The sequence below is a fragment of the Mizuhopecten yessoensis genome, unplaced genomic scaffold (genome assembly GCF_002113885.1).
Source record: "Mizuhopecten yessoensis strain PY_sf001 unplaced genomic scaffold, ASM211388v2 scaffold10771, whole genome shotgun sequence".
NCBI classification, from domain to species: Eukaryota; Metazoa; Mollusca; class Bivalvia; order Pectinida; family Pectinidae; genus Mizuhopecten; species Mizuhopecten yessoensis.
The window spans coordinates 492,372-518,525 of NW_018408713.1; the positions used below are offsets into that span (position 1 = coordinate 492,372).

The 26,154-nt window shown below is 37.5% G+C and overlaps 1 protein-coding gene across 1 annotated transcript; it reads left to right on the forward strand.

The window, feature by feature from the left end:
* Positions 1–6,177: 6,177 nt before the first annotated feature.
* LOC110462314 lies at positions 6,178–21,179 on the forward strand. The gene is made up of 5 exons (XM_021516241.1): positions 6,178–6,300; positions 9,824–9,916; positions 11,708–15,532; positions 16,734–16,806; positions 17,781–21,179. The coding sequence occupies exons 2-5, from the start codon at positions 9,883–9,885 to the stop codon at positions 17,809–17,811; spliced, it is 3,963 nt and encodes a 1,320-aa protein (XP_021371916.1). The 5' UTR covers positions 6,178–6,300; positions 9,824–9,882; the 3' UTR covers positions 17,812–21,179.
* Positions 21,180–26,154: the final 4,975 nt, after the last annotated feature.

Consider the following 26,154-nt stretch of genomic DNA (forward strand, 5'->3'; position numbering starts at 1 on the left):
AACGTTTGCTTTGGTTGGTTGGTTGACGGGTTTATCGCCTATATACATGACTGACGGAGGTCGGTGTTCTGTTGGCGTTAAACGTTTGCACATCGAATGCCATGTTATAACTATGGAGATCACGTGAACGGTTTCACACCTCCCTAAGTACCCAGCGAGAGTGCATCCCCGATATGAATATGACACCTCTCGGGGTATACCCAGCGAGAGTGCGTCCCCGATATGACACCTCTCGGGGTATACCCAGCGGGAGTGCGTCCCCGATATGACACCTCTCGGGGTATACCCAGCGGGAGTGCGTCCCCGATATGACACCTCTCGGGGTATACCCAGCGGGAGTGCGTCCCCGATATGACACCTCTCGGGGTATACCCAGCGGGAGTGCGTCCCCGATATGACACCTCTCGGGGTATACCCAGCGGGAGTGCGTCCCCGATATGACACCTCTCGGGGTATACCCAGCGGGAGTGCGTCCCCGATATGACACCTCTCGGGGTATACCCAGCGAGAGTGCGTCCCCGATATGACACCTCTCGGGGTATACCCAGCGGGAGTGCGTCCCCGATATGACACCTCTCGGGGTATACCCAGCGGGAGTGCGTCCCCGATATGACACCTCTCGGGGTATACCCAGCGGGAGTGCGTCCCCGATATGACACCTCTCGGGGTATACCCAGCGGGAGTGCGTCCCCGATATGACACCTCTCGGGGTATACCCAGCGGGAGTGCGTCCCCGATATGACACCTCTCGGGGTATACCCAGCGGGAGTGCGTCCCCGATATGACACCTCTCCGGGTATACCCAGCGAGAGCCATCCCCGATATGACACCTCTCCGGGTATAACCTGCAGGGGGTACATGTCCTCGATTATTGTCCAAAACTTAATGAGTCGTTTACTTATCAACTTAGAACTTCACTTTCACCTGTCTATGAAAAGTTATTGTTTTATTAACATCGAATATGGACGTTACAATGGGGTTCTTAGAGGTCAAAGAATTTGTTTAGCTTACGCAGGGACAGTATATAGAGTTCACTATACGTCCCTGGCTTACGATAAAAAAGGATATGGAAGATGAGATACATTTTATTCTTATTTTTGTCCTGCTTAAGCAATATTACTACCGACGCCCAAGTGTGTATAAATTGATTGAATTATTGTCATGTAAAAATATTAAAACATTACGTAGATTGGGTATTTATTTAAGATATGCTACCGCCAAAAGAAAAACCCTCGTGCAGTAATATTGCTGAAGTATGAATATGGAATTGTCCTCTGCCATCTTGAATATTGAAATATGTTTTGTGTTCTATGTATACATTATGCTGTATTACATTCGGAAATAAATAAAAAAAAACTTGAACTTGAATTATATGATCAATGTTCGATGCAAACAAAGACACACAGATTTTGTTATTAATTGAACTATTTAAGAAAGATTGTTGTAGATATATACTATAGTAGTGTGCGGGAAAGTATTCAAGCTAACAATACTTAGAAAAATTCTAAGTGAACATGTTCGACGGTTTCTTAAATTTACACTTACTGTCTGGTCGTTCAAACGGTTTTGTTATAACAAGAAATGTGCTACATATAATGTACAAGTCAAGGGGACATGCACACTATTATTGTTAATTGAAGTAAATACAACAAATTATAATTCAATTTTTAAACAAAATACAAAATTTCCTGGCGTATCCAGGTCAAGGTGAATGCGACACACGACAGATACAGTATGCAACAGACACATGCCATACAGTTCCCGTGGGCAGTTCTTAATTAATAAAGAGATGCATTTATTTGGAAGTGCTAGGAATTCAGGGTTTTATTGTTCATTAATTATCGTTTTTGCCATAAAGGCTAACCAATCTTAAAAATATAAATTCAACAACTATAAGAGATTTCGAAATCAATTTAGACAAACATTGGCAAAACCTAGAGCTTCTATTATATAAAAACCATCATTTGGCTAGTGACAAACAGTATCCGAAAGAGACAAAAATATATATACTATCATATGTACATTGTTTTGTTATAAGATATGGCTATAGAGGCATCCAATGTCTGCGTCCATTACCTTTCCTATCACCCCCGTTCTCAATCCGGATCTGATCCGATTTGTATCTTCCGCATGGTAAAAAACGACCGAATCTGTCCCCGACAGCGTCCCGATTCTCCCGAACGCAATCCGACAGAGTTCAGACAGTGACCGGACAGTGAACCGACGTATTCGGCAAGATCTGGATGCAATCTGAACTTAATCGGCTAGAAACGGCATTGAACATCACGACAGCGTCCTGCATGATCCACACGACACCGTCAAGACACCGTCCAGACAACACAGGAATGACCTATTATTGTCTGAACGCAGTCGTATACGTTCGTAATAGAGCCCTGAAGGATCGGGAATGGTCCGGAGAGGTCGGTCAAGCACTAAGGACGTGCCAGGTTTTGGTGGTAGAGGAAAGCAAGAGTTATCGGAGAAAAATAACCGACCGGCGGTGGCGACTGCCCCACGTAGGTCTCGAACCCGCGACCCAGCGGTCGAGGTTTGTTTGTTTGTTTGTGTTTAACGGCCCATCGACAACTGTGGTCATTTAGGAACATGGTGATTTTTTTTTGGTTAAACAAACATGTGAGTAGCGAAGATAAAATTAGATAAAAATTAATATTTTTGAAAGCATTCGCATTATATGTGTGTAAATAATTAAAATATAAAAGGTTAAAATAATAAGAGAGATAATAAATAGAGTATATGGAATATAGGATATATACATTTGTGTGTATATATATAACGTCAAAGAGGGCAAGGTGGGTTAAACTGGAACACCCACATCAATAACACTAACAACAAGGCCAATTAATGCATCCCTAAGATTTATTCGGAGAAACATCAAAACCACGAACGTAAAAACAAAAGAGTTAACTTATAAAACGTATGACCGCCCACACCTTGAATACTGTAACCCCAACTGGGATCCATGGCAGGCAAATATTACCCATAAGGTTGAAATAGTGCAGAGAAGAGCTGCAAGATACACTCTTGGGCGCTATTGCTCCAAACTCTGAACTGGCAATCCCTTGAACAACGCCGTAAAATGACCTCCAACGTATTACTATATAAATCATAAATGGCCATGTGGCATATAATGGCAACCTCCAGATTCTCCAGCGAACCCGACAACACAAATTCCAGATTCCACACAGCTCCACAAATTATCATGCAAATTCATTCTTTCCTAGAGCAATTCGTACCTGGAACAGCCCTCCACCTTTCATCGCCGACAGTGCCGACCTCTCCACACTGAAGGCAAATCTCCTCTCTCACAAATTCTAAGCATACATAGTTCTTAAAAACAAAATAAAAATACTCGTTTTTAACAGATCTTTCTGACGCCTCTGCGTAATGTTCAGTATCGTTTTAGAGTATCCTGTTGAGGTTGAAGTTGAAGACATCAGAGTCTATAGAATAAACCGGTGTCTTTCAAATAGATTTTAAAATAATGTCTCCGAGTCCACGGAACTGAAAAGAGTTTCCAAATCCGGGACTCACGAATGTGTTTTAAATCGGAACATTATATTAAAAAAAATGTTCCACTGTAAATGGAATGGCATTTGCGTGGCATGTAGGTCGATGAGTAGGATAAGTGTGCCCAGCTCGGAGCCGAGAGAGGACAACTTCCTCTCTACGATCTTTCCAACTGGGAACACATGTTTTAAGCTTCGGTTTTACTTTAAATAGTTTGTTGCTGGTCTCAAAAGACCAGCGTTGCTGCCATTCATTTTGAATGGCTGTACGAATAAAAGGTTAAAATCTGTCAGGGACAGTATATAGAGTCCCTGAATCTGTATATGGTAGTTTGATATTTATTATCCCCGAAACCAAGCGGGAGATATAAATTCCACAAATTTGCTTGTTTGTTGAAGATTCAACGCATTTTTTGCTTTCTCTGTCAACAAATTCGTTACCTTTAATTCTGACATAGCTCGAAATCAATAGTAAAGTAATTTTACATTTAAGATACGAGATATGCGAAAAGTAAGGTTTTGTATATAATTGTGTTTTTAGGATCTCGTCACTGTAAACTTTGTAGGACAGATAGAGAGTCTGAACAAAGGATTGCTCAGCGGTGGAAGACTAGTGGTATCAGAATGTCAGACGCCTTATTAAAAATCCTAGTGAAGAGTATGAATCTCAAGCCTTTCAGACATTTAAGAGCGGGAAAAAGATCATGTTCAGTTTTAACGTTTTAATGTTGAACTAGATAAAAAAAAAAAATGAAAATCGCATATTTGACGGCTGAAAAATGCTTTTTCAGTGGATCAAAAAAAAATAAATGGAAAAACCTTAATAAATAGAAATGGTGAAACAACGCCAGTTTACGGAGCAGACCAGGTCCGAATTAGACAGATTTTACATAATTTTAAAAGTTATATGAGAGGAAAAGGTGAGATCAAAGGCGAAAGCCGGTAAAGACAGGGGTCCGGATTATACTGGACCGGTTTAGACAGGACATCATTAAACAAAATGCATGAACTATTCAAAAATAAAAAAGTTGTCAATAAAACTATCTATAATAAATACAAGTGGTCCACTGTAGTTATCATCTCATATCCAAATTAGACATATGTATTCCTGGAATAACTTCTTAAAAGTAGAAAATAATTTGATGAAGCGTATTTTAGTCATGTATATCATCACAATGTGATCTACTATCTACTCTGTACCAATTTTAGGGCAACGAAATTAAAAATGAGAGACCAATCTGGGCGGAGAATGTTGAAACAGCACTAGACGATGTGCTACTAGCAATTTGTAGATCTTCGGCCCGAAGTCAAAGGTCGTGACAAAATTCCAACCTCAAATCCAAAAACTTAAAAAGGGAATATATATATCTCTGCTAACTTACTGGGGCATTGGGACTATAAGGATATATGCTATAATGGTACGTAAATTTCATACTGAGAATCTTTTTATTTATTTATAACATATGTGCAATTTATGGAAAATGCAGAAGAGACTGACCCTTTTGATATATTTAGTTAAAGTGTTTTTTTTAAATTTATGTTGCATACTACCATAGTAAGAAAATGCTATTCAATCTTTTTAAATTAACGTTCCAAAAAATTATTATTCCGCTGATTTTTATATCCATGGTACTATTTTGTGTTTATGGTAACAATGAGAATGCTAGTACAATGGGCAATGTGCAGGGAATTCACTTATTTTTGTTGAATTGAGGAAATTTGACACACATTTCTTATTGTTTATCGCTTCATTGGTTATTAATTATAAAGTATCATTACCCGCTGTATAGAATTAAACTGTAATGAATATAATATTGGCTAAAGCAATTCATGTCAAAAATTAAATATTTTGTCCGTGGGAATTTGTTGAATTGAGGAAATTTGACACACAGTTCTTAATGTCTTTCGCTTCATTGGTTATTAATTATAAAGTATCATTACCCCTGTATATAATTAAACTGTAATGAATATAATATTGGCTAAAGCAATTCATGGCAAAAATTAAATATTTTGTCCGTGGGAATGGCGTCAAAATAAAACCTTTATGAATGATGGGATGAAAAGTGATATCTCAACAGGCACCGGGCGATAATAACATGTAGGTAACCGCAAGAAAGAATGTGAAGTTAAGTTTATTTTTGGTTCAGGACTGTTATTTTATTTAAAGTCCTCTAGACATCATAGGACCGAATATCGTCCGCGATACAGCGGGATAATTCCCTCGCAATATATCAAGTTGTGTTAAAAATGGATGTCAAAAGAAGTCACGAAAATGTACGCGGAATCAAATGAGAAAATAATTTATAACTTACTCACTGAGTCTGTAACTGCATACATTGAATAACAACACCGGTGAAAGCGGCTGCAACATGCAGCAGGATTTACTCAGAGACAAAAAGCCAGTAAAAGTTAAAATAACGTTAAAAGGGTGATATTTTTAGCATAAAGTTTTGAGACGAAAACACGATTAAGAAATCGTAAGATTTAAAGTTAATTTAAACTTCATTGATATTTCTCTCATTATATATATACTATTTAGTTATAATTAACAAAATAGAAATAAAAATGGCACTGTCACACCCTGCTGACAGACCACGGGAGATAACCCATACTAGTAGTGGAGGGTATGTTTTGGTATGAAAACGAGGCTCTGTCGTAATCGCGGGAAGAAGATGGCGTATAACACGTGAAATATTAGTCGAAAAATGGATAAATCTTTCAATTGCATATTTGGTACTGGCGTAGCAGTATTGCAATTTGATTATATGGAAAGGTATTGATGTGTTTGATCTTAATGTGTTTCAGTCATAGTGTAGAAAGTTCAGAAATTACCATAGCTCGTCAACCTGACATTCAAAACATTGGCAGCCATCACTATGCCAATCTCGGACTCCGATTCGTCGTTTTGAGGAAAGAAAGTTATTCTTCTTGTATTTTGTTTGAAATATGGATGCATATTAATTCAAATCCTTTTCACAGTGTAACCTGCTGCGTAACATGCTTTCCCAAAATTATATGTTTGGAATAATAGCAATAAGTCGAGGCGTTGTCGATGCAACAAACTCAGCAGGTGGTTGCTTATAAGCCTGCACTGGTTAGAAAATGACATTTCAGTTGGTTCCTCCAAGCGCAGTACATTAAAAAACAAGTATTTTACTTATTTGAATTAAGGAAATTAATGTATTTGAAGAAAACTTGAAATGTAAACAAAATTAAACATGCATGCAACTAAATGTAAACACGTATGACATCCGGGTACGAATACTTATTTTGGGCCAATATAAACAGCACCAATGCATGGACTTGTCACTTCGTCTGTTCGATAATTGAACTATTCGGTAGCGGACATAAAACACTCCAACAACAAACAAAATGCAGGTTTAAGGTGTTAAATACAGGCTCATGTCAGTATATATATAACATGAGATGGGCTCATAACTTCCTCAAAATGATAAAATAAGGAAGTTGGTTGGTATACACACGGAATTAAATTAGACCGTGTTATCTAAGTCCGTGTATACCCATGTCAAGAACAATGTCAATAATGACCTTTGCAGAAATTATTTTTTGAAAATATTGTTGACTTTGTCTGAAAAGTATCGTTTGAATGCAGAATTTTAGTGGCACAAAATTGCAATGAATAATAGAATCATGGCATATATTTTCACTGAATAATTCACAACTGAGCATAAAGCCAACAAGGCTGACTGAAGTTGAAAAACAGCATGCAAAGCAAGTGCGATTTTACCTATACACCACTCATAACACTGCCGTTTCTCACTCTGGTAATCTGGGTTGACTTGTATCAATAGCCTTGTTAGCTTCATGAATTATTGTAACATATCCAATGAAAATACATGCCATCATTCTTGAGATTTGAAGTATTTTCTTACATTTTTCTCGATAATAGTCAATACATGATACTACAGGAACGACTGGAAGTGCAGCCATTTTTTCACTAAACCAACCAAAACTGCATGTTTCAGCACATTCTGACGTCAACCTCATTAATATTAAAAAAAAGTGGCAGGCTAGCTGCGAAAAACTTTGAAACTCTGAAATGGTGTATGTTTTTGGAGGAAACGGAGTACATGTCAGCGGAAGGAGAGTACATTTTATTTGCATATAGAAGTTTTTTAAAAGAAAAATTATCCATCTTTCCAACGGTAGTAAGCATTTTCCCGTAGATCAACTAGAAATGTTGTTTTTGATGCAAGAAAGTTTGGTGGGTTGACATTTCGACATCGAGAGCTTTCCTCCCTTCTCTATATGATCATCAGGGGTGTCATTTTTACCGAAAATCCATCTAAACCCCTAAATCATGAAAAAATTACTCTGAACACCTTTGTTTAGGTCCAAATATAGATGTAACAAATTATCAGGTCCCTGTGGTATAAAGTTGCTATGCTGCTAGAAAGGGGAATTCAATTGTGACTTGCAAAAACTATCGTTGCCAGTAAGGGGTAGTTTTTTCACAAAACATCAAGACAATTTACCCAATTTTGCGAAAACTAATAAACAAATGTGGTATCTTTATTGGTAACATATATATAAGGTCAAAAAAAAAATATGTGTGTTTCAGGTATCCCGACATGTCTTAGATTTTACTGCCCACCCTAGATATTTTACCACCTGCTTGTATCTAAGATTAATTTATTAGCCAGGCAAAGTTCACATCACTCACCTAAACTCATTAAAATGTACTTTCTTCCTGTTCTGGGAGTCTGACCTTATTCTTGACAGATTAATAGTCATTGTAATAGGTGGAAATGCATTGTAAAATTTGAAATATAACATTAAAATAAAATTGTTTGCCTACCGACCTACCCTATTTGTTTCAGGCATGTTACCAGAAACCATGGAATTAGATTTGCTATCTAAGTCTGTGCTGAAACAAAACAAAAATTGGCCTAATCTGCATAATCTGGTTGGCTGGTTTTGCTTAGTGGATAAACTTGAACAATGTAACTGAGTTAATTAATTGCTGCTGTGTCCAACTTTGCAAGGTTATGAATATATATATTAATGTCAGTTTTGTTACCTTATTAATTTCCGGCCAAAGTGGCATCCTGAAGTCTTTTGAAAATGTTCATACATGTGTCTTTTATTGTCATGTGTCTTTGGCTGTGATCCAGGTCAAACACAGAAGAGATATAAAACAATTGTTTGATTAGTCAAATCTGCATGACGTACATGCATAAACTATAGGAACTACTTGTCACTAGCTCTGTATAAAGTTCTGTAATTATTTTTTTTTCTTTGAAAGTAAATATGTAACTTTGAAATTATGTTAACATTCATATGCACCCTCCACATTGAGGTTGCCAAGTTGCTACAACTACTGAAAAATTAATGATAACCACACCAGTGTTACACTATGAGATACATTTATCGTAAGATAACTTGGCCAATGTAAAAATTGTCAGACAATTGCAAAGTCATATTTTACATTTTACTGCTGAGAGTATGAAAGCTATTAGGTATGTTGGCAGAAAGAAACCAGCTTGACCATCATTCATAATCTGAAAATTCCAAACACTGTAGTGTGGGTCAAAGGAAATGTTTGTTAAAACGTATGAATATCCTGACAGCGGTGTGGTAATATTTTGCCTGTCTCCATCAACCATGTCATTGTGACAAGGACTTGAGGTATGCTGTACATACTATTACCAGCAAATAAAAAAAGACATGTTCACCTCTTTTTTTGCATCAATGTATGATGTGAAAAAGGGCATTTTTCTCTTTCAAGGCTTCAGGTAATTCTTTCATAATTAGGCACGGTAGTCTAGTGGTAGGATGTCGGACTCGTGACTGAAGGGTTGCGGGTTCGAGTCATGGCACGCCACTATGTTGTATCTTTGACAATGATACTTTACGCCGCTTATTCTAGCTGTAAATGAGTATGTGGTTGGGCAGTGCTAGAACTGTTGAATGCTGGCAGTTAACATTGAAATGGCAGCTCTGGCTGTATGCTCCCCAGGGAGTTGAGAAAGGTATTGGCTGGTTGCAAAGGCCCTATAACCACGGATAATAACTTGTGAACCGCTTTAAGACGACCTACGAACTAGGTTGTGATAAAGCAGTATATATATTATGAACCTCAAAATATTATTATTATTATTTTAATTGTTTACACCACTTTTGAAAAGGCTGGCATATATATATGCATTATGATATCGTGACTTCAAAATGCACTTTTTTACATGTTTTCGATCAATTTGTGATGATACCCAGGTATATACATTTACCAGTCCTTCTCTTTCTGACTGAATTAAATTTATTTTCTTTTTCTGCAGGTTGATGCTGACCGAACAAGTGAACTACTGTTGACAAAGAAGAGAAGACACGTAATAAGATGGAACAGACTGACTCGGAAATCTTACTAACTGGTATATATTTGATTGGATTATGCTGTAATCAATTTCATCTTTTGGGCCTGTACCCCTTGGATTTTTTGTAGGATGGGTTGTCAATAAATATACACGATTTATTTAATTATTGATATCTAAAACATAAACAGAAAATGATTAAACAAAAGTCGAAAATGTTCATTTCACAAGCTAAATTGGAGTTATCTCCCCTGTATATATATAACATACAACATTTGATATAGCGCCCTATCTAGCTAACATGAGCCACTCTCAAGCGCTTTACAGTTCATAGATAAACAATTTTATACAGTCAATACAATTAGCATATATATAAATCAATACAATATTGTAGAATTCATAGGAGCTGCCTTATCAGGCGCTAACTACTAGTCCTACGCCACCTGGCTAATATCTCCCTATGTGTGTATGCCTGCGTGTGTGCTGGAGAGGTGTTGTGTTTTGTTTGTAGTGGGACCGTGCTTCCAACGGTATCATTTATAGTGCCACCTCACTTGAATGCTACAGCACAGATACCGCAACACCCACCCCAGACCATTTTAGACTCCACCTGGGTTGTTGGAGTTGTGTGCGCAGGAGAAAAACACTTTCTCTAATATTCCATGCGTACGGCGACTTCGGGGATCGAACCCTGGCCACCTGCTTGGAAGGCCGGAGTGTTAACCACTAGACCAATTCCGCCCACAATTGTTATGACAGAATATATGTAATGTTTGTAAATAAGTTTGGAAAGGACTTAAATAGGCCTAGCCTGATGTCCAATCCAATTGACATATATAAAGTCAATAAAATCTGATGAAATGAAATCAATTTAATATGTTATTAAAGTATACTATACTTATCTGCATACTATTTGAAATAGTATTTGAGGTGACTTCCCTCAAGTGAGGATTTGAATTTGTGAAAAATGATAATTAACAAATATTCTAGTGAATTAGCATGAACAAAAAATCTTAATGTTCTTGCTTTTCAAAGAGGTGAATTTTCCAAAGTAGTCAGTTGAATGTTGATAACTTATGTTTATAGTATCAATAATCTTAAAGTTTATAAATAGCAGGTTGTCAGTAATATTTAATTCTGGTTTTTGAACCAGAACACTGATTAGTATCAAATCTCGCAAATCATCACATAGAATTTTCCAGTTTGTTACAAATATTGCAGACAATTTTAAACAGATTTTCAGTCCTGTTATTTGAAAGGCCAAAGTTATCTGTGTTTCTGTATTTAACACTGCATGTGCCTTCATCAGCCAACATGCATGTTTTGATTTTAGACTAGCTGATAGTGTAGACTTGTCACATGAGTGTCACATGATATTGATAATGATTTTTTTTTAAAATTACAGTCATGGACAAACATCTTTTTGGGGAATTCTAGGTCACACTAATAGTGATTTCCTGACGAAGACATGAGCATAATAACGCAAATTCAAAGCAGTTCTGTAATTGAAACCTCATTTGTCAAGAGAAATTTTACCATTGTTAAGGGGTTTGGCGATAAATTGAGGGAAATGTATAAGGATTTCTTAGGAAAACAAGAAAAAGGGACATTGAAATATGTTGTCTGTACACAATGTGGCAAATAAAACCAGGAGCATCATATTGAGGTTTTGCTGTAAATACACAGAATTGAAACAAATCCTAACTTTTTACCCACCCCCCTGATCACACTACTACAGATAACAAAAATGCATGGGGCCTGCCTATGAATAATTTGAAGCTTAAGTAACTACTGTTGAAATAATGAATTTAGGGAATTCTTAGTAATTTCTCCTTTTTCTTTTGATTGCAGAGAATCAAGAACTTGTCTCAGGAACAGATGATATGGGTAGAATGGTGTATTTAGTAGTGGACAAGACACTAGATAAGTCTGGTCAGCAGGGTACGGCAGATCTGATCTATAACATAGTTGACGAGCAGGGATTATATGATCAGATGGGCACTAGCGCCACCCTGGACACAGACTCCCAGCTGATAACCGGTCACAGTGCCAGTGTCTCGCTTGATGCAAGGGGCACAGTTTACCAGTACACTGTGCCAGTGTCGTCTGTGGAGAACTACCAGCTACCTTTGGGACAAGGGGCAAGCAACTCCATTACAGATAAAGTTCGTGTGGAGAGAGTTGAACAACTTTCTGCTAATAACTTGACCCAGGCGATATCTGCGGATATGTTAAACAACAGTACTACCGCAGACATCATCCTGGCTTCCTCTGAGGAACCTGACCTCAACGACACATCTATCATACAGGTCCAGGCCTATCCCTCCCAGGACTATGGAAGTATGATGTCTATGCCGTTCATTCCATCAAATGTGCCGTCTAATATCCACACTTTGTGTATCCCGACAAGTATGGAAGATGCACAGTTACTGAACAATTTTAGTGCGGATGCCATGGAAAGCTTGCAGTCATTACTAGATGTGGACGTGGACACCACCATCACAACCACAACAGAGGAGCTCATTGATTCTGCCTTGGATCCTGCAACACCTACCATAAGCCATGAGAACTACGACAATTCGTTGCGGGCAGACATTGATCAAATTAACGGGAAGCTGACACAACAACGTTCTCGGAGTACAACATTCAGTGGCAACCATGGGGATGTTAGAAGATCAAAACGTTTAAGTTCTCATACTCCAAAAAAATACAACCATGTGCAACATGAAGTAGAGGAGGAAATTGAAGAAAGGAAAATAGCGAACAGAACTCCACCAGAGTTACTCAATGCAGAGTACATGAGTCAGGAAGATGTCAATATGGTGAAGAAAAGCGTGAGTAATTTTCGACCAAACTTCTCCTCGTATCCCACATTGTGTAAATGTAAACATAAAGAAAAAGGGACAGACATTCCAGTTGAACAGATCTGGCTACACAAGAACCAAATGTACTATCTACCTCAGATAAACATTTTGGTGATCAGCTTTGAAGAATATGTCGGCTTTCTTCGTCAAGACAAGTGGTATGTCAGTGTTGGCGAAATAACTCAAAGGCTTATACCAAACTTTCGTAGTGAGGTGGAGTCATATCTCGTAAAGAATATTTGTGACAAGCAGTTTCTGTCACTTGAGGAGATTGAATACCTCAAGCAGAGAAGATGTGTCAATCAGAGCATGAAATCTGGTACCATGATATCCTTAGACACCCTCCGGGTAATGTGCAAGTTCTTAGCCAGCACCAAAGCATTCATACAGGCACCTACAAATGGGCTGTCTAATGCAGCGCATGGTATCTTCTACAAAAAGTTACTTGAAAAAAACACCAGATGTTCCAAATGTGGGGGCGCAGTCAAGAATATTGAGGCCTCTGATAGATATGTACTTCTGGATTCTCCTGTTGAAATACTGTATTCTAGAAGAATCCAGGAGAGCTCTACATCACAAGAGACATCTCTGCAGAAGTCCATGTATGTTGGTGAAGTCACTATTGGAAATGTATTTTTTAAGTCATTCAAATTAGATGAGTTAACTTACATTTCCCTCAAGGAAATTGTGGAGTGTCAGGTGTTCAACCTCCAAGTCCTCCAGTCAAGACTTGTACAGCTTCAGTACCGACCACGACCAGCCCCCACAGCCATCGATTGTCACTTTTCCAATGAACGCACGAATGTAAACCAAACATTGTGGATCGACCTGATGACCTTGCGCTGTGCTTGTTGTATGAGTAGACAACGCTCTCCCACGTCAAAGATAGAGGTTTTACAGCAGATGTTCTCAAGAGGCCAGTATACCTGTACCTTTGACCTGGAGATCGTTGCTTTTGACGACTACGACTCGGCCAATAATGAAACTGTGTATACTTTAGATCCACACACGTACAAGATCACAACCAGACATAATTATAACCAGTCGGTTCACGCAGGTGCTGGTCGCAAAGTTCAAAGGTCATTGTCCAATGAGGAAGAGAAAAGAACGGAAACAACCAACGTAGTGATGAAAAGCAACCTTCCTTCTGTGAAACCAAAAGCAAAGTCTTCTAAAGTGACTATCAGGAGGACATCTCCCCGAAAAACTGTTCTGGAACCATCTCGCACTGAAGAAGAAGAAGCCTTGTCGCTCAAACCAGGTGTGTATTACTTTGCTGACAAGAACAGCATTGTAGACTTTCTGAAAAATAAGACCACTAATGATACTCTCAGAGAGGACATGGAGTGTAAAGTTATTTCTCAAAAAAGATCAAATATACCAGCACTCTCAAAACCAGTGTTCCGAGTCAAGTCTGCTCCAGAAACGGCACCACACCTGATAAGGAGCGGAAGCTACTCGCACAAACGAGCAAATAACCAGAAGACACATGCAGCTCCCAAAAGAGGCTTCAAGAGAAAGCTACAGGAATTGCAAACGGACACACACTTTAACACTGAAGTGATACATGACTTTACTCAGGATGTCACTTACTGTGAAAATAGGACAAGAAAGGAAAATGATGTGTCAAGTTCAGTGCAATATTATCAGGACATTCAAACAGTACCTCAACTCTCTTCACAGCATGGTCACGATACTTATGAATATTCTACATCAGGGCGTCATGATCTTGGCCTAGTGGAAAGCCCAGAGGTTCAGGATAAGAATGTTGACAGTACAGCAGCTCATAATGTAGAGGAGGAGATGGAGTTTTCACACAGTTGCGGAGGAAAGGGTCGTTTGACAACTCATCCTAGCTCAACAGTAGGCAACCTTCAGGATGTTGAAACACAGGGTACAGGACACAAAAGTAAGGTTTTCCTAAATGAATCGAACAATGAGGAGGAAAACTATGACGATTACAGTAACAATGACTTCGGAGAGATTGAAGAAGAGTTTTCAAATTCGAGTGCAGATGTTAAGGCCGATAATCTGCATTCTGTGCCTGAAAATAGCAAATTCTCCTCTCCTGAACAATCAAATAGTATCTTTGATAAAAACCAAGATTTATCTACGTCTACACCGCACTCTGTTTTCAAAGGAATACTAAGGACTCCTCGTAAAAGAACAGAATATCATTCCTCAGAGTCCTCAAGTGTACAATCACCAGTGGCAAATGTGGACTTGATAGAACAGACTAGAAAACTTCCATGTCCCAATTGGCTTTCTCCATCTGCTAGGCTAAGATCAGCACGAAGTGGCGATTTGTCACTGTCACAAGTTAAACCCAACAAATATGACATTGGTATGACACCAGATGAGATTGTCAGAACAGATTTGTTTTCACCAGGAGATGGTGGGATCTTTTCCACACCTTGTGTTTCTCCAATACTTGATAGAAAATCAGACAAAACGGGAAAAACATATAAAATGGAAAGACTGTATAACAAGTGTGCTTCATTAGACACCTCAACAGATGCAGATAAATCCTTACATGTGTTAGCAACTGTAGCAACAGATCTTGAAACACTGGATAAAACTTCACAATCCAATATATCTGACAGAAATCACCTTCGTGTCTTCAATTCCGTTGTCCCTTGTGAGTTGGACAAAGAGAAATCTGTTGGTGTTGGCACCAAAAAGACCATGAAAAGGGATAGATTTGTGTTGTTCTTAAGACAGTTACTAGACCATGTGACAATTAGTAGAGAATCTCCTTCAAAGAAATGTGTCGCTGTGAAATTCAAGGATGTTGCTAAAACACACTTCCCTGGTAAGTTGAAAGTATGATATTAACAGTGGCTGTGGCCCTCCTGGGGGCAGAGGGGCAGGGCCAAATAGGGGGGTTAGAGGTAAAACCTTTAAAATCCTTTTTCTGCCATAGGGATAAAGGTATTTTATCCAAATCTAGTGTGGAGCATCGTTGGGCCAAGGGGACTTAATTTTGTATAAATGATGGGTGTGGTCCCCCTTGGGGCAGAGTGGTGGGGTCGAATAGGGAAAAAGAGGTAAACCTTTAAAATTCTTCTTCTACCATACAGATTAAGGAATTTTATCCCAATTTAGTCTGGAACATCCTTGGGCAAAGGACTCTCAAGTTTGTATAACCGGTTGATGTGGAATTTGAGGTGGTTTAAATCTTTAAAATCCTTCTCCATCTGTACCATAGGTGGTATTTTATCCAAATTTGGCCTGGAGCATCCTTGGGCAAAGGTGACTTTATTTTGTATAAACATTAGTTGTAGCCCCTCTGCACTGGCCCCTCTGGATGCAGAGCGGTAGGGCACAAAAGGGAATTTGAGGTTAAAATATATACATATCAATCCTTCTCCTTCTTAACTATTGGATGGATTTTATCCACATTTGACCTGGAACCTTTTTTGGCAAATGGGACTAAATTTGTATTAATGGAAGGTATATATAGTCCCTCTGGGTGCAGAGTTGTGGGGCCCAATTGGGGAATTTGAGGTTGAAATCTTCAAAATCCCTTTTCCTCTGTACTATTTGAAGGATTTCATCCACATTTGACCTGGAGCATCCTTGGGTGAAGGGGGAAACAATTGTGGGGCCCAATAGGGGAATTTGAGGTTGAAATCTTTAAAATCCTTCTTCTGAACCATTAGAGGTATTTTATGTAATAAGAATATTTTCCCATGGTTGCTTTATTATCCAGGTGAGCGATACAGGCCCTCTGGGCCTCTTGTTTAAAATAAATTATTATTCAACAAATTAAAATAAATTGTATCTTTGAGTAGGGAAACTGAACTTGTTTGTTTGTGTAGGCTAGGGATTGCTGCTGAGGGAAATTGTCGAGTGTATTGAACAGTATTTCATATCTATAATATATATGATGGTTGCTCAATGCTACCGCCTGGTATTTATCTTAAAAGGTTTTATTAATCTTGAAGTAGTATAAGTAAAAAACTTGTTAAATAGTGATCATGTCATGTTTTCAATTTATCTTTATTGACCAGCACTTTGGAAGGAGTCAGGACAGACAAGACTGAAAAAGCTGGCCAGGCTTTTGGCACTAAGTGTCCCTGCCAGGTACGCATGATGTTGGCCTTTATGAATAATATATATACCTGTGTACATATATACAAAACTATTCAATATTTATCTCCAGGGATAAAAAAAATGTATACAGAAGTTTTTGTAATGTTGTATTATAATTATAAGCTAACCTGATATGAAATGTCTGTGAGCTTTCTGTTAGGGTGTTGTCATTCGTCCATCAACATTTTCTTTGAATGACATTTTCTTAAGAATTGAAGGACCTAGGGTTATGATATTTGAGTAGTTGGTACCTGGGAGAGAGTGCTAGAAAGTTTCCTCAAATAAATGACTTTTACATACTTCATAGGTCACATCATCCACGATATCCAGGGGTTACGCTAACTTGCGCTCTCTACACCCATGGAATATGTCATAGCAAAATTGAAGACTTGGTGTGCGCCACCTTGTAAATGAGACAAGAAGACTACTTTGATCCTTTGATATACATCAAAAGAATCTCGCGGTCACATAACGGTAAAATTTGACAGGCTTTGAAGTCGGGCATCTCTCCTTTTTAATATTCAAAGGACAGGCATCAGCCTAGCGATTGGTCAGGTTTGTTTTATCTGAGACCAATCAAACAGCTATCTTCATGCCTTTAATTTTGCTATGACATATTCCAGGGGATGTTAAGAGCGAAAGTGAGCGTAACCCCTGGATATCGAGGATGAGGTCACATGGGTCAAAAACATAAAAACCTTTAAATAACTTCTTAATAACCAGAAGGCCTGGAGTGATGATACACTTGGCCAGTAGGTACCTGGCATTGAGTGCTACGAAATTTCCTCAAATAAATGACTGACCTACTTCTAAGATCACAGGGATCAAATATGTAATAACTTTTAACAACTTCTTTTGCATAACCTTATAGTTCTGAATTAGTCCAGTCTTTTAATATGTGTATGAGCAACTGAATAATTTTCTGCAATAATTCTTGATACCCTGCTACAATTTATATTTTCCAGTGCTGTGGAAGATGGCTTGCCTTTGACGTGATAGCTATACAGAAGTTGGTTCCAGTCCAGACTCATGTTTCAAGTGTACAATGAAACCTCATTAATTTGTATTACAGCATTCCAAAATGCTTGCTTTGTTTATCCAGTTCACTTCATATCTGAAGCTGACTATTTTAAATCCCAGGATATGCATATTTTCACTTTTGATAATTATAAACATGTTACCGATTCAAATTTTTCATTAATAAGCTATCAAGGCTTTAAACAACCAAGTACTGGACACTGTAATATGGACCATTCCCGATTCTAAATTGTCCGGTCCAGTGAGGTCCTTCAACACGTTTCTAGTTATATCAAAGCAGGTGTCCTTATAATTAACAGAACTTAAGGTGTAGCATATTATCAATTTTGTGAGCATCCCTATAAGTAGAGGGTGTCTAGGCAAGATGAGAATTTAAACCTGGTGAAGAATATTATTGAAAAATGCATAGTGGAAGACCAACAAATAATAATGTTCTTATAAATTATGAAGAAAACCTAAAATTAGGCAGCAGCTTTTTTAAAGAACAATAATTTTACTACTGTTAAAGGTGATGAAGGTTGATTTGGAAAATATTCTTTCCAATTAGAATTACTTTATCTTTAAAGATAAAGAAATGTGTATTTTTGAAAAGTTTGTGGCCACAAATAACTTAAATAAGGGATCATGAGTTCTATCTGCGTGATAGATGTGTACATGTACAATATACTGGTATTAAATGTACAAAAAAGACTGATAACAGAGATTTTGTCTTTTAACGTTTATTTTATTATTACAGGTTTAGAATTTGGTGTTTTGTTTAATACTGAAAGAGTGAATATAATGACAGAAATTTGCATCATAAATGGACCAAACTTTAACATCGGAACACTCTTGACTCCCTTCAAATACATGTAATTGTGTTTATAGTACTGGTTCATCTTCAGGGCTTTTCGATACAATCTTGTCCTGTATAACTTTTAACATGTTAAAACCATCATGATGAAATTTGAAGTATACTTGCATAACCCACAAATGTGCAGTGTACTGTGATATGGTCACTGCAACATTAATTTCAAAATAAAATGTCAAATACGTCAAAAAAAGAAAATACAGCCAAATGTTGTCCAGGCTCTTGCCAAAGTGCAAAAATATTGTGGTATTTCTGCTGGCAGGCAGGTGTTGTTTTTCAGGATATTGTGATTTGACCAGCTTCAAGATACAAGTTTCTCTTGTTAGGAAAGTAATGAAGACACTGTGTTAAAATTGAAATGATAGTTTCCAGATATACAGGTGCACATTTATTCAGGAGTTTCTATGAAAGATTGATTGTATTACATTTATAGATTTATATTTTAAAATGAATGGCTGGGTGCTATTATATGATTACAATGTTGCGTTTTGTAAAAGCTGTGTTCAGTATTTAGTTATTTGTATGTGTTTAAAACTCATTGAATGATATTAGAAAGAAAGGGGATGGATCCAAACAATTTTACTGCAAGTACTTCTGGTTGTTTTCTAAATGTTAACCGATGTTTTCTTGAAAAAAAGACAGACATTGATCCAGAAATTTTAAAAGGATTTTTTTTTTATCCTGCATTTACTATTACATACTATTATGTATTTTATTTTCATGATAAAACAATATACATATAAGGGAATCAAGTTATTATTTTACCAAAATCAAATAAAGAACTGTTGATTGCAATCTGATTAAAATCATATGTTACATGGCTTCGTTAACTTCGTACTACGCCTGAACCCATGTAACGGATGATTTTAATCAGATTGTGTTGATTGATAAATCTTGGTTGTCAAATATATATTACTGTAGTGATTGGACTATGTGCAGAAAAGAAATGAGATTTTATTGGTAATTCTGAAACTGCATTTATTTATTATAAAGGAAATGTTGCTTTATTCTGGAGATCTGATTTATTTGGACAGATGGTTTACTTTGTAATAAATGAGGATATGAATGATACTTAAAAAACCAAGTTCATGTTTTGTGATATGTGGTGGACTTCCAGGTCATTGAAGTGTTAGGACATCTGTAAAATACCGTTTAGGCTTTGTTATGAATAGCATGTGCATTATTATTATTATTATTTTGCAGCTGTGTGTTGTAAGCTGTTGGAAGAATTACTTTTTGCTCAGGGTATGAGAGAAAAGTCATTGCATATGCATTGAGAACACGTTCTCTTGTAATTTTCCACACTTCCTACAGTTAGTTGGTGTAAAAAATGACCTGGGAATTTTCTAAAAGATGCAGAGTGAAATCACACTCTAAAACCCAAGAACATCCCCAATCACTAATTAGTGCTATGAAAAAAAGTATTTTCCACTGAAAAAGTTACAAATTTATGTGTATTTTTAAGTTTAGGCTGACAGGTCTGTCAATTATATCAAAAATGACATTTTGATACCCTTTTATTTTTTTTCTCTAATGTCCATATCTCGTACAAATATCCACGATCATCTATTCTGTAAGTCGGAGGATGTCGGAATCCCAAAGAGGTGATACATGGTATGTGTCAATATAACCTGCCTACAATCGGCGTTAACTACAATATAATGGAATGATGCGGTATTTAGGAGGATGGGCAAAACAAATTAAATCTGTTGTGTCTGTTACAGTTACTATGTTCGGTTGATTGTCCAGTAATTTTGAAAACAAATCTCGAAAAAGAAGGCATTTTGATAATCAGTTAGTCGGACTTGTCATCTTTGCTACCTCACAATATGTTTACTTAGTGGATCCATATACTATAACAGTACAATGTTTACTATATATACGATATGTACTTACATACCTATTTGATTACTTCCACATTATTTTTCATTGAAACAATGCTTGTCAAATTTAATATAAGTTCAAAATTTATGTAATGGAGTCCTAGTGTGGACTGAATTTTTTGGTTGTTTAACCACAAAAACAAGATTTTCTTAAAATTTCATCTTGAAAGCTTCATATGAAACAGTATCAAGAGAAAAAGACGCCCAAAACGACAAATCGTAATCAGCAATTTTATTTTGAGAGATACGAGGGCATATCTAATTAAGACCTGGAGGAAAATCAAACTTTGTTGGATTTAACATGACAAAACACTTTTTTTCAAATGTTTAATTTTGAGGAAAATTAGGACTATGTCTGATTATTAAGATACGGGAAATCCAAAACGGTAGCTAAAGACTGAGTAAGTTGTTTATCATGCATATAAGTTTACTTGTAATAGTTCTAATATACTAGTCACAATTATGAAATAATAGTTCATATTCATTGATTAAAATGTCATGCACACTGTGCGTATGCAATAATTTCGTTTTTTATGTTAAATCAAAAATGTTTTACTCTCTAGTTGTTAGTACCAGCTTGTTGAATATTTGCATTATGTAAAGTTTAATAAAAAAAACTTTTAAACATTAACGTTCTTTTTTTCTGTAGTGCTTCTTAACATGTCCTCACAGCTTAGTTTGATATCAGTACTGTTGTTTATAGAGATAAAAAAATACTTCCCAATGCATACGACTTTTATAACCCATCTGCACAGTATTATTGTCTGATCTTAACGATTTAGTTAAAGATGCCATGAAATTTGACATATCTTTAGTATGATTTTGGAAGTCTGTAATATATATTTCTCGGAAAGGAAATTGAAAATATTTCTTAAAGTTCATCAAATTTCATCAGAGGTTCCTCCTTCCCTGGTTTGTGTGCATTTCATTTTGAGCTTCAAACAGCTTGATCAACAGAAAAATATGACATCCAGAACAAAACTTGTTACACTTGAACTCCTAGGGTCAAAAATAAACTCGCTATTAAAAGGATATTGAACAAAGCATTATGAAGCTTTACTCAAATTAGATGCGTTGGCAGTTGATAAGATTTCGTCTTACATGGAACATAACAGTGTTTCGCTACAGTGGGTGCAAATATCCCTCTAGTATCCCCTCTGGTATCTTGTTATCTGAAATGCTTTTCCTAGTCTATACACGTATAACGTGGCAGGGTTTTACCATAATGAAATGTCATGAATTGGAACTAATGTCAGTTATGTTCTCAAACCTGTCCTTCAGGTTCAAACCATTTCCTTCAATGTACCTTCGGTTTACCAACATGATATATATAAATCCGATGATGTATTATGAGATTATTTCCATTTTGTCTACGATGTACAAAGTAGTGTTTACAATCTGACGGATTTGTGTTAATGTTTTGGAATATTGCAACTTGCGTCGAGATTTGTAACCCATCAAAACTTTTATCTTGACATTTCTAGTATTGACGCCAACCAACGAAAAAAATGCCTGGGATGTTGATATTTTGCCAGTAGCATGCTAGGATGCTGCGCTACCAAGTTTCTAAAAATGAATGACCTTGAATTATATTCAAGGTCACAGGGGTCACATATGTTTAAAATCTTTAAATGACTTCTTCTGAATAACCAGAAGACCCAAGATGATGATATTTGGTCAATAACATGCTGGGATGAAGCACTACCAACTTTGTTCAAATGAATGACCTTCGTCCATATTCAAGGTCACAGGGTTGTCAAATATGTTTAAACTTTTAAACAACTTCTAAATAACCAAGAGGCCTAGGGTGTTGATATTTGGCCAGTAGCATGCTTAGATAAAGGGCTAACAAGTTTGTTTAAATGAATGACCTTCGCACATATTGAAGGTCACAGGGGTCAAATATGTTGAACTATTTAAACAACTTCTTCTGAATAACCAAAAGCTTCAGGGTGATGATATTTGGCCAGTGGGATGAAGGGCTACCAAGTTTGTTCAAATGAATAACCTTCGCCCATATTCAAGGTCAAAGGGTCAATTGTCTTTAAAACCTTTAAACGACTTCTGAGTTACCAAAAGGTCCAGGGTGATGATATTTGGCCAGAAGGATGTTGGCATTAAGGGCTACCAAAATTGTTATAATGGATGACATGACCTTCACTCATATTCAAGGTCACTGGAGTCAATTGTCTTAAAAACCTTTAAAAGACTTCTTCTGAATTACCAAAAGGTCCAGAGTGATGATATTTGGCCAGTAGCATACAGGGATAAAGGGCTACAATATTTGTTCAAATGAATGACCTTTGCCCATATTCAAGGTCACAGGGGTCGAATATGTTTAAATCTTTCAACGACTTCTTCTGAATAACTTAAGTGTACAGGGTGATTACTTGTAGATGTGAATGACCTTGACACACTTTCATGGTCACATCTGGTCCATAGTATAAATCTTTAAAAGTCGTCTTCACAATAAAAAAAAGGTATTAGAGGGTGGTGATATTTGACAAGTTGCAGTCTGGGATGAAGGGCTATAAAGTTTTTTCAACTTAATGTCCATGTTTGACTTTCAAGGTCAAAGGGGTGAAAAGTGTTTTAATCCTTCAACAGGTTCTTCTGCATGACTTTAAGTCAAGACAATGATATTTTGCCTGTAGCTTTGTTTTAGTCCTCTTTTAAGGTTACAATTGTGCGATTAATACCAGGTGAGCGATGCAGGCCTATTGGGCCTCTTTTTTGTCCGAACATTTTATTTCTTTTTCTTTGACAAATAAACTAAAATAAGAAATTAACTTCGAAAGATCAATCCTCTATTGCCAGTGACACTGCTTCCTTGCTGGTTGTCATTATATTTGAAGGTGAGCACCTATAAGGACTGGGACAATCATGTCATGATGAATTACACAGCATCGTCGCAAAGAAAAATAATCGGACTAAAATTTGAGACCTGATCATACTCCAACGTATCGTTCGAAATTTTGAGTAAAATGTCTGCTCCTTTTGATCAGCTTCATCATAATAAGGAAATCTCCGTTTGAGCTCTTCTGTTCCATCCAATATCGAAGCACATCTTTTGCCAACTGTTCTAAAACGAGGTGTAGATAATGATGCAGTGAACTCAAGATCTCTGTAAACTTGTCTTTATTTTCCGAACTAGAAATATTGGCTGGGAGGCAACTTGAAAACACTTTGATGGAAATTTTCTGGCGACAAACTGCAATCTACTTACCATTCTCTTTAATAAAACAAAAACCAGCACTCCCTGAGAGTATGCAATACCGTTGTTGCAACATTAGACATTGGCTATTCAGCCGTTCTAGTCCTATGGCATATTGTACATATATGGTATATCTGCATGTTTAGGCAATGATGAATCCAATGACGGAGCTCTGGACTTTTGCGTTCTGTTGAAGCCAAGAAAGCATGATCCTTATTCGAACCTGTTTGAGGCATCTTGCTATACCAACCTGTCCTATAAGATAGATATATAATATAATATAGTGTAATCCTATACACAAGTGTATGTGATCACCAAACTTCATGCCAAAGGGGATGATTTCTTATTTCGATTTGTAGCAAGCTTGTTGAATGGCGGTGTCTGGATGAGCTCACGATATGTGAAAATTGAACCGGACTATCGCAACTCATTCTGTTTACACCTCAACATCAGAAAAGTGGCTTACTTTCGTTCCAGCCAGCGCCATAAAGATCTCTTTATATTGAAACATAAGTGTTAGTAGTCTCTCAATCGTGTTACTTTCAAGTCAGGAATACGGGGTTGCTCGATCATTAGGTCCTTGCCCCAGACGGCTACAAAACAGTACAAACTTCTGACTTTTTCGTTGTTTGCAAAATTTATCCAGTGTACCGAAATATTGCACTAAGTTCTCTAAGGTCACAGTCAAAAAAAACGCACGGTCACTTACGGTAATCAATGTTTTTACAAATCAACATCTGGAATTATGGAGCAGACTTCCAACATAACTCCCGACACCTGGAATACTATCAAAAACCAAGTGACGGATTTTTGCTACTACATGTACGTGTTTTGCACTAGTCGTTTACCACTAGGTAAATTTTGTCTAAAGCAATACACATTTTATTAGAGGTTCCATGACCTATATTTACAGCCTTTTGTTCAATATGTCAATGAGTACCTAAAAAGAAAGAACATATTTGATTTTGAAACGCTGCATCGAGCAGTACTTCGAAATAAATGAAAGATAAACTATGCTATAACCATTACATTGATTGGGCCATGTCTATAAAGCATTCTAATACAACTTGTCACTACGAGTGTGTGTCTTCACGTTCCTGTCAAAGACACTTATATCAAGCATGTAATCGTAACAGCTGACGCACGTTCTAACATTTATTGGATCCTTCGTACAGTCGTCGACATATTTTACATAGATTTATACTGCACTCGTAATATACTACTCACATTCTGCTAAGGATCACCTATATTTCGAAGGAAATACGCTTTTCCACGTGTATACCCCTTTCAAAAGCTAAGCTAGGCTTAGTAAGGCGTTGTTCAAATTGTTAAGGAAATCAATTTGATGAACATTCTTTGCGTATTTTTGTTTTAATATGGCACAAAGACGAACCAGACAGCGGTTAAATGACGGTGAAATGAATAGGGGCATCGGAATGCTGCAAGCTAGCATGTCTCAACGTCAGGTTGCAGCAGAACTTGGGGTGTCACAAAGTGTGGTGGCAAGAATGTGGAATCGTTTCCAAACTAACGGAAACCCTTCCAGACGTCATGCTGGAGGTCGTTCTAGAGCTACAACGCAGCACCAATGCCTATTTTTGCTCATACAGACACGGTGTCACAGGTTCCAGACTGCCACATCTTGACGAAATTACCTCCTAAATGCTTCTGGTATCCGGGTAGCCAATCAGACAGTTAGGAACCGTCTTCATGATGCTGGTTTAAGGTCGCGTGGACCAGCAATACAAGTTCCCTTAACTGCCCTCCATGTTAGGGACCGATTAAATTGGGTCCAAGCTCACAGCAATTGGACTTCAGGAATGGGAACCGGTTCTTTTTACTGACGAGTCCAGACTCTGTCTCGACTTCACCGACAGGCGCGTTATAGTATGGAGACAACATGGGGAGAGGTTCCCGGCAGGTAACGTTGTGGAACAGAACCGATATGGCGGAGGTTCAGTGATGGTGTGAGGAGGCATAAGCCTTCGTGGGAAAACTTACCTCCATGTCTTCCATAATGGTACCGTTCCTGCCCGGATTTACTGCGATGAAATCCTTGATGCCTATGTCAGACCATACGCTGGCGCTATCGGCCCTGACTTCATCCTTATTGATGATAATGCTAGGCCACATAGAGCAAGGGTGACTAAGCAGTATCTACAGCAAGAGACTATTCAACGAATGGACTGGCCAGCCCGCTCGTCGGATCTAAATCCCACCGAGCATGTGTGGGACATGCTGCAGACAGCTCTCTATCTGCCAGAAATATTCAGCCAAAAACGCTCCAGGGGCTGGAAACAGCTTTGGTAGCTGAGTGGAATGCTATCCAACAAAACTAGATACGCGATCTCATT

What these genes read in the sequence shown, in the direction of transcription:
- LOC110462314 (XM_021516241.1), top strand. Translation starts at nt 9,883, where the DNA reads ATGGAACAGACTGACTCGGAAATCTTACTAACTG. An exon ending in TGCTAAAACACACTTCCCTG is followed by an intron (nt 15,533 to 16,733) that starts GTAAGTTGAAAG and finishes TTTATTGACCAG; the next exon opens with CACTTTGGAAGGAGTCAGGA. An exon ending in GCACTAAGTGTCCCTGCCAG is followed by an intron (nt 16,807 to 17,780) that starts GTACGCATGATG and finishes TATATTTTCCAG; the next exon opens with TGCTGTGGAAGATGGCTTGC.